General features: G+C 33.7%; 1 protein-coding gene across 1 annotated transcript; it reads left to right on the top strand.

Annotated features, from left to right (window-relative positions):
* The first annotated feature begins 9046 nt into the window (after nucleotides 1–9046).
* Nucleotides 9047–9543, top strand: LOC309798886 (prefoldin subunit 4-like). The gene has a single exon (XM_082611619.1). It carries the CDS (start codon nucleotides 9055–9057, stop codon nucleotides 9481–9483), a length of 429 nt encoding a protein of 142 aa, XP_082467745.1. The 5' UTR covers nucleotides 9047–9054; the 3' UTR covers nucleotides 9484–9543.
* Nucleotides 9544–10004: the final 461 nt, after the last annotated feature.

Raw genomic sequence — 10004 nt, 5'->3', positions numbered from 1 at the left:
AAAGAAGATATACAGATTGGCAACAAACTCATGAAAGAATGCTCAACATGATTTATCATTAGAGAAATGCAAATCAAAACTACAATGAGATATCATCTCACACCTGTCAGAATGGCCATCATCAAAAAATCTAGAAACAATAAATGCTGGAGAGGGTGTGGAGAAAAGAGCACACTCCTGCACTGCTAGTGGGAATGTAAATTGATACAGCCACTATGGAGAACAGTATGAAGTTTCCTTAGAAAGCTACAAATAGAACTACCATACGACCCAGCAATCCCAGTACTGGGCATAGACCCTGAGAAAAACATAATTCAAAAAGAGTCATGTACCAAAATGTTCACTGCAGCTCTATTTACAATAGCCAGGAGATGGAAGCAACCTAAGTGTCCATCATCAGATGAATGGATAAAGAAGATGTGACACATATATACAATGGAATATTACTCAGCCATAGAAAGAAATGAAACTGAGTTCTTTGTAGTGAGGTGTATGGACCTAGAGTCTGTCATACAGAGTGAAGTAAGTCAGAAAGAGAAAAACAAATACCATATGCTAACACATATATACGGAATCTAAAAAAATAATTGGTTATGGATAACCTAGGGGCAGGACAGGAATAAAGATGCAGACGTAGAGAATGGACTTGAGGACACGGGAAGGGGGAAGGGTAAGCTGGGATGAAGTGAGAGAGTGGCATGGAATTATATACACTACTAAATGTAAAATAGATAGCAAGTGGGAAACAGCTGTATAGCACAGGGAGATCAGCTCAGTGCTTTGTGACCACCTAAGGGGGTGGGATAGGGAGGGTGGGAGGGAAGGAGACACAAGAGGGAAGAGATATGGGAACATATGTATATGTATAACTGATTCACTTTGTTATAAAGCAGAAACTAACACACCATTGTAAAGCAATTATACTTCAATAAAGATGTTAAAAAAGCCAAAAAAAAAAAAAAGAAAGAAAGGGAAATCAAATAGCTTAGAAACAAACTAAAAAATGAAGGTACAACATATCAAAAATGATGGGATGATGCAAGAACTTTTCTAAAAGGGAATTTTATATATGCATATATTAATGTGTATATTATTAAAAAAAAGAAAAATCTCAAATAACATAAATTTCAAGGAACTAGAAAAAAGGGACTAGAAAAAAGAAAAAATTAAGCCCAAAGTTAGCAGAAGGAGGTCAGTACCAAAATCAGAGCAGAAATTAATGAAATCGAGACCACAAAAACAATAGAAAATATCATTGAAATTAAAAGCTGTTTTTTTGAAAAGATAAAGAAGATTCATGAACTTTTAGTTAGGCAAACTTAGAAAAACTGAAAGAGGATGAGGACTCAAAATTAGAAATGAAAGAGGAGACATTACAACTGATGCCTCAGAAATACAAAGTATCATAAGAGACTACTAAAAACAATTATATGTCCAAAACTGAATAACCTAGAAGAAGTGGATAAATTCCGAGAAACAGAAAAATTCCTAGAAAGACTGAATCATAAAGAAACAAAATATGAACAGACCAATAATGAGTAAGGAGATTGAATCAGTAATCGAACCTCTCAACAAACAACACTCCAGGACCAGACTGCTTCACTGGTGAATTCTACCAAATATTTAAAGAACAAACACCCACTTACATCAATGGATAGATCACCTAGGCAGAAAATCAATAAGGAAACAATAGCCTTAAATGACACATTCCACCAGGACTTAATATCTATAGAACATTCCACCCAAAAACAGCAGAATATACCTTCTTCTTAAATGCACACAGAACCTCCTCCAGGATTGATCACACGCTAGCCACAAAACAACTGTCAAGAAATTTAAGACGACTGAAGTTATATCAAGCTTCTTTTCTGACCACAATAGTATGTAACTAGAAATCAATTACAGGGAGAAAACTGGAAAAAGCACAAACATGGAGACTAAGCAACGTGCTACTAAAAAAACAATGGATCAATGAAGAAATCAAAAAATAAATCAAAAAATACCTTGAGACAAATGAAAATAGGAACACAACTTTATAAATCTATGGGACACAGCAAAAGCACTTCTAAGAGGGAAGTTTATAGCCATACAGGCCTCCTTCAAGAAACAAGTAAAGCTCCAACAACCTAACTTGCCATCTAAAGGGATTAGAAAAAGAACAAATCATGCCCAAAGTCAGCAGAAGGAAGGAAATAATAAAGATCAGAAAGGAAATAAATAACAACAGCAAAAAAAAAACCCAGTAGAAAAAAGATTGATAAACTTAAGAGCTGCTTTTTAAAAATTAAAAAAAAAAAAGATGAGCATTTATCCAGACTCATCAAGAAAAAAGGGAGGGCCCAAATACAATAAAATTCGAAATGAAAGAAGAGAAGTTACAACATATATCACAGAAATACAGTCATAAGAGAATACTATAAACAGTTATATGCCACTAAACTGAATAACGTAGAAGAAATGGATACAGTCCTAGAAACATATAATCTTCCAAGACTGAAGCAGAAAGAAATAGAAAATCTGAATGATCATTCACTAGTAATAAAATTGAATCAGTAATAAAAAATTCCCAACAAACAGAACAGACTGCTTCACAGGGGAATTCTACCAAACATTTAAAGAAGAGTTAATATCTATTTTTCTCAGACTATTCCAAAAAATTGAAGAGGAGGGAATACTTCCAAACTCATTCTACAAGGCCAGCTTTACCCTGATATGAAAAACAGACAAAGACACTAAAAAAAAAAAAAAAAAAAAAAAAAATTACAGGCCAAAATCCTTGATGAGCAGAGATGCAAAAATCCTCAACAAAATATTAGCAAACCAAATTCACCAATACATAAAAAGGATCATACATCATGATTGACTGAGATTTATCTCAGGGATGCAAGGATGATTTAATATCCACAAATCAGTCAATGGGAAACACACATTAACAAAACAAAGTATAAAAATTACATGATAATCTCAATAGATGAAAAAAAAATCAGTTGACAAAATTCAACATCAATTTAAGAACAAACTCTCATCAAAGTTGGTATAGAGGGAACATATCTCAATATAATAAAGGAGATTTATGACAGACCCACAGCTAACATCATTCTTACTGGTGAGAAGCTGAAAGCTCTTCCTCTAAAATCAGGAACAAGACAAGGATGCCCACTCTTGTCACTTTTATCTATCATAGTGTTGATAGTCCTAGCCACAGCAATCAGACAAGGGAAAAGAAAATAAAAAGGATCCAAATTAGAAAGGAAGAGGTAAAACTGTCACTATTCGCAGATGACATGATATGATATATAGAAAACCCTGAAGACTCCACCAAAAAACTAGTAGAGCTAATACATGAATTCAGTGAAGTTGTAATATACAAGATTCACAGAAATCTGTTTCACTTTTTACATTAATAATGAACTATCAGAAAGAGAAGTCAAGAAAACCATCCCACTTATAATCAAGTCAAAAAGAATAAAATACCTAGGAATAATTCAACCAAGGATATGAAAACTATAAGACATTGATGAAGAAAATTAAAGACAATACAAATAAGTGGAAAGATACTCTGTGTTCATGGACTGGAAGAATTGTTAAAATGTCCATACTACCCAAAGCAATCTACAAATTTAATGCAATAACTATCAAATACTCATGATATTATTCACAGAACAAGAACAAATAATCCTAAGATTTGTATGGAAACACAAAAGACCCTGAATAGCCAAAACAATCTTGAGAAAAAAGAACAAACCTAGAAGTATCATACTCCCCAACTTTGGACTACACTACAAAGCTACAGTAATCAAAACAGTATGATACTGGTACAAAAAGAAACATAGATCAATGGGACAGAATAAAGAGCCCAGAAATGAATCCATACTTATATGGTCAACTAATCTATGAAAAAGGAGGCAAAAATGTACACTGTGGAAAAGACAGTGTCTTCAATAAGCGGTTCTGAGAAAACCAGACAGCTACTTGTAAAAGAATGAAACTAGAACATTTTCTCACACCATATACAATAATAAATTCAGAATGAATTATAGACCTACATGTGAGACCTTAACCCATAAAACTCCTAGAAGAAAACAAGCAGTAAGCTCTTTAACTTTGGTCTTAGTAATATTTTTTGGAACTGTTTCCTCAGGGAAGGGGAACAAAAGCAAAAAATATGCAAATGGGACCTAATCAAACTTAAAAGCTTTTGCAAAGCAAAGGAAACCATCAACAAAAAGAAAAGTCAACCTACTTTCCCCAAAATCTTGGGAGCAGATATTTGCAAACAGTATGTTTGATAAGGGGTTAATATCCAAAATATTTAAACAACTCATAAAATTTAATATCAAAAATAAAAGCAACTCAATTAAAAAATGGGCAGAGAACCAGACCTAAATAGGCATTTTCCCCAAAGAAGACAGGCACATGAAAAGATGATCACCATCACTAATCATCAGAGAAATGCAAGTCAAAACTGCAATATGATATCACCTCACACCTGTCAGAATGGTTATTAACAAAAAGACAACAAATAACAAGTGTTGGCAAGGCTGTGAAGAAAAGGGAACCCTCATTCATTGTTGGTAGGAATGTAACTTGGTGCAGCCACTATGGAAAAAGTATGGAGGTTCTTCAAAAACTTAAAAATAGAACTATCATGTGATACAACATTACATTCCTGGGTATTTATCTGAAGAAAACAAAAACACTAATTCAAAAAGAAATACACACTCTTATGTTCATTGCAACATTATTTACAATAGCCAAACTATGGACGTAACGTAAGTGCCCACTGATAGATGAATGGATAACACACACTAATAATACTCAGCCATAAAAAAATGAAAATTTGTGACAACATGGATGGACCTGGAGGGTATAATGTTCAGCAAAATAAGACAAGAAAATACTCTAAGATTTCACTTACATGCAGAATCTAAAAAAACAAACAATTATAATGAAACAAACAGACTCACAGATACAGAGAACAAATTAGTGGTTACTAGAGGAGAGAGAGTGGGGGAAGGAGCAAAATAGATAAAAGGGATTAAGAGGTACAAAATAGTAGATTAAAATATGTAAGTTACAAGGATGTAATGTACATCACAGGGAATGTGGTAAATATTTTAATAACTTCCTCTTGCATAAAATATATAAAAATATTGAATTACCTGAAACTAATGTCAAACACAATTCAATAAAATTTTTTAAAATAAAAATGAAGAATTAACAACAATCCTTCTCAAGCACTTCCAAAAAATTGATGTAGACAGAACACTTCTAAATTTATTTTAGAAGGCCAGCATTACCTTGATACCAAACAAGACAAGGACGCTACAAGAAAATAATATTACTGGCCAATATCCTGATGTACATAAATGTAAAAACACTCAACAAAATATTAACAAGCCAAATTCAACAATAAATTAAAATAATCATACACAATGATTAGGTTGGATTTATTCCAGTGATGCAAGGATGGTTCAACATCTGCAAAATCAATGAATATGATATACCACGTTAACGAAATGAAGGATAAAAATCATATGGTCATCTCAACAGATGTCAGAAAGGCATTCAACATCCATTCTGATAAAAACTCTCAACGAAGTGTGTATAGAGGAAATGTACCTCAACATAATAAAGGCAATATATGACAAACTCACACATACTCAATGACGAAAAGCTGGAAACTTTTCTTCTAAGATCAGAAACAAAACAAGGATGTCCACTCACCCAAGCCAGAGCAATTAGGCAAGAAAAAGAATAAAAAGGTATCCAAATCAGAAAGAAGTTAAACAGTCACCATTTGCAGATACAGTATATTTTATGTAGAAAACCATAAAGACACCACCAAAAAATATTAGAACTAATGAAGGAATTCAGTAAAGTTGTGAGATACAAAAATCAACATAGAAAAATCTGTTGCATCGCTATATACTAAGCTATTGGAAAGAGAAAATAAGAAAACCATCCCATTTACATTCCTATTTACATCTGCATCTAAAAGAATAAAATACCTAGGAATAAATTTAACCAAGATTTAACCAATAAATTTAACTAAGACACTGATGAAAGAAATTGAATATACAAATAAATGGAAAGATATTCTGTGCTGATGGATTGAAAAAATATTGTTAAAATGTTTATGTTACTCAAAGCAAACTACAGATTCAATGTAATTCCTGTCAAAATTCCAATGGCATTTTTCACAGGTGTAGAAATAAATTATCCTAAAATTAGTATGGAACCACAAAAGAGCATGAATAGACAAAGCATTCTTGAGAAAGATGAACAAAGCTGGAGGCATCAAAATTTCTGACTTCACACGATATTACAAAACTATAGTAATCAAAACCAGATGGTACCGGCAAAAAAATCTAGACACATAGATTAATGGAACAGAACAGAGAGCCCAGAAGTAAAACCATGCATATATGGTCAATTAATTTATGACAAAGGAGATAAGAATATACAATGAGGAAAGGACAATCTCTTCAATAAATGATGTTGAGAAAACTGGTTATCCACATGCAAAAGAAAGAAACTGAACCACCATTTACACCATACACAAAAACTAACTCAAAATGGATTAAAGACTTGAATGTAAGACCTGAAACTATAAAACTCACAGAAGAAAATATAGGTGGTAAACTCCTTGAAGTCAGTCTTCGCAATGATTATATGGATTTGACACCAACAAAGGCAAAAATTAACAAGTGGCACTAGGTAAACCAAAAAAGTTTGGAGAGATATCTCATGTTTGTGGATCAGAAGAATTAATATTGTTAAAATGTCCATATTACCCAAAGCCATCAATGAAGTCCCCATCAAAACTCCAATGGCAGGGCTTCCCTGGTGGCGCAGTGGTTGAGAGTCCGCCTGCTGATGCAGGGGACATGGCTTCATGTCCCGGTCCAGGAAGATCCCACATGCTGCAGAGCAGCTGGGCCCATGAGCCATGGCTGCTGAGCCTGCGCGTCTAGAGCCTGTGCTCCACAACAGAAGAGGCCACAACAGTGAGAGGCCTGCGTACCACCAAAAAAAAAAAAAAAAAAAAAAATTCCAATGGAATTTTTAACAGAAATAGAAAAACAATCTTACAATTTGTATGGAACCACAAAAGACTCCAAATAGCCAACACAATCCTGAGGAAGAACAAAGCCAGAGACAGCACACATCCTGGTATCAAACTATATTACAAAGCTATTAAAAAGAAATTAAAGCTATTACAAAGAAATTAAAATAGTATTGTACTGGCATTAACATATACACAAGGACCAATGGAACAGAATCAAGAGCCCAGAAACGAACCCCCCACATATTAGGCAAACTAATATTTGAGAAGGGAGCCAAGAATACTTGATGTGGAAAAGATAGTCTCTTCAATAAATGGTGTTGGGAAAACTGGATAACCACATGCAGAAGAATAAAATAGGACTCCTATCTTAGATCATTCAGAAAAAAATAGCTCAAATGAATTAGAGACTTAAATTTAAGAACTGAAAACATTATACATGTAGAAGAAAACATAGGAAGAAAGTTCTCTGACATTGGTCTTGGCAGTGATTTCCTGGATAAGACAGCAAAACACAAGCAACAAAAGCAAAAACAAGTGTGACAACAAATTAAAAAGCTTCTGCACAGCAAAATAAACAATCAACAAAAGGAAAAGACAGTGTATGGAATGAGAGAAAATATTGGCAAATCAAATATCTGATAATCAAATAATATGAAAAGTACAGTAGTTCCTCCTTATCTATGGGGTTCCAAGACCTCCAGTGAATGCCTAAAACTGTGTATAGTACCAAACACCATATATACCATGTTTTTTTCCTATAATACATATCTATGATAAAGTTTAATTTATAAATTAGGCACAGTAAGAGATTAACAACAACTAATAATAAAATAGAATTATAACAATATACTGTAATAAACAGTATAGTAACAATATACTGTAATAAATTATAACAATATACTGTAATGCAAATGTGGTCTCTCTTTCTCTCCCTTTCTCAAAATATCTTATTGTACTGTATTCAGCCTTCTTCTTCCTCTAAGGATGTGAGATGATAAAAAGCCTACATGATGAGATGAAGTGAGGTGAAGGACATAGGCATTGCAACCTAGTGTTAGGTTACTATTCATTGGCCTTTTGACAATACATCAGAAGAAGATCATCTGCTCTAGGTGATCCTGGATCACTGAGCCATGACAATGTCAATGGCTGGGGATCCTGGGCAGGACAGAGCAGGCCTGTGTGAGATTTCATCTTACTACTCAGAATGGTACACAATTTAAAACTTATGAATTGTTTATTTCTGGAATTTTCAATCAATATTTTTGGACCATGGTTGACTGTGGGTAACTGAAACCACAGAAAGTGAAACTATAGATAAGGGGGGACTACTGTGTATAAAGAACTCACACAACTCAATAGCACAAAAAACTGAACAACCCAATTGAAAAATAGGCAGACACACTGAATAAACAGTTTTCCAAAGAAGACATAGAGGGCCAACAGGCACATGCAAAAGTACTTGACATCACTAATCATCAGGAAATGCAAATCAAAACCACAATAAGATATCACTTCACACCTGCTAGAATAGCTATAAGCAAAAAGACAAGAGAACAAGTGTTGGTAAGGGTGTAGAGAGAGGGGAACCCTTGTGCACTTTGGTGGGGATGTAAATTGGTGCAGTCATTATGAAAAACCGCATAGAGATTCCTCAAAAAGTTAAAAATAGAACTACCATATGACCCAGAAATCCACTTCTGGGTACATATCCAAAGAGATTGAAATCGGGATCTTGTAGAGATGTCTGCACTCCTGTGTTCATTGCAGCATTACTCACAATAGCCAAGATATGGAAACAACCTAAGTGTCTGTCAGTGGATGAATGGATAAAGAAGATGTGGTATAGATACACAATGAATATTAGTCAGAAGAAAGAAGGAAATCCTTCCATTTGCAACAACTTGGATGAACCTCGAGGGTATAATGTTGAGTGAAGTAAGTCAGACAGAGAAAGACAAATACTGTATGATCTCACTTACATGTGGAATCTAAAAATGTCAAACTCAGTAACAGAAAGTAAAGTGGTGGTCACTGGTCAAAGGGTACAAACTTTCAGTTATAAGATTAACATGTTTGAATTTGCACGGAATACGAGTAGAATCACAGAGCTGAAGGAAGAAATAGAAGTAAAAAAGAAACAACTCCAGAATTTAGAAGATGCTTGTGAGGATATCATGCTTGCAGACGATGACTGCTTAATGATACCTTATCAGATTGGTGATGTTTTCATTAGCCATTCTCAAGAAGAAACACAAGACATGTTAGAAGAAGCAAAGAAAAATTTGCAAGAAGAAATTGATGCCTTAGAATCCAGAGTGGAATCAATTCAGCGGGTGTTAGCAGATTTGAAAGTTCAGTTATATGCAAAATTTGGGAGTAACATAAACCTTGAAGCTGATGAAAGTTAAACATTTTATAATACTTTTTTAAATTTGTTTAATAAACTTGAATATTGTTTAAAATGATAATTTCCCTTCTTCAAATGATATGGAAAGCAAAACTTTTTTTAAAATTTTCATTTATTTAATGGAAACGCCTATTTTCACATGTCTTGCTTATTTATTTTATATTTTTAAAAGAAGACAGTATTCATCTATGTATTTTGCATAACAATTATATCAAGTGTAGGGGCTTTATGTCATGTTATTAAAATCAGTTAAGCAATAAAAAAAAAAAGATTAACATGTTTGGGCATCTAATGTACAGCATGGTGATTTTAGCTAATAATGCTATATTACATACTTGAATGTTGCTAAGAGAATAGATCTTAAGTGTTCTCAACACACACACACACACACACACACACACACACACACACACATAAAGAAATATGACAGTTTGGAGGTGTTAGCTAAGCCTGTGGTGGTAATAATTTTGCAATATATAAATGTATCATATCAACACATTGCACAACTTAAACTTACACAAT

The sequence above is a fragment of the Mesoplodon mirus genome (assembly GCF_964341445.2).
Source record: "Mesoplodon mirus genome assembly, chromosome: 2".
NCBI lineage: Eukaryota > Metazoa > Chordata > Mammalia > Artiodactyla > Ziphiidae > Mesoplodon > Mesoplodon mirus.
This window is presented reverse-complemented; position numbering and strand designations above follow the sequence as displayed.

Excerpts from the sequence above, each read along its gene's own strand:
- LOC309798886 (XM_082611619.1), top strand. The coding sequence starts at position 9,055 with ATGTGGAATCTAAAAATGTCAAACTCAGTAACAGAAAGTAAAGTGGTG.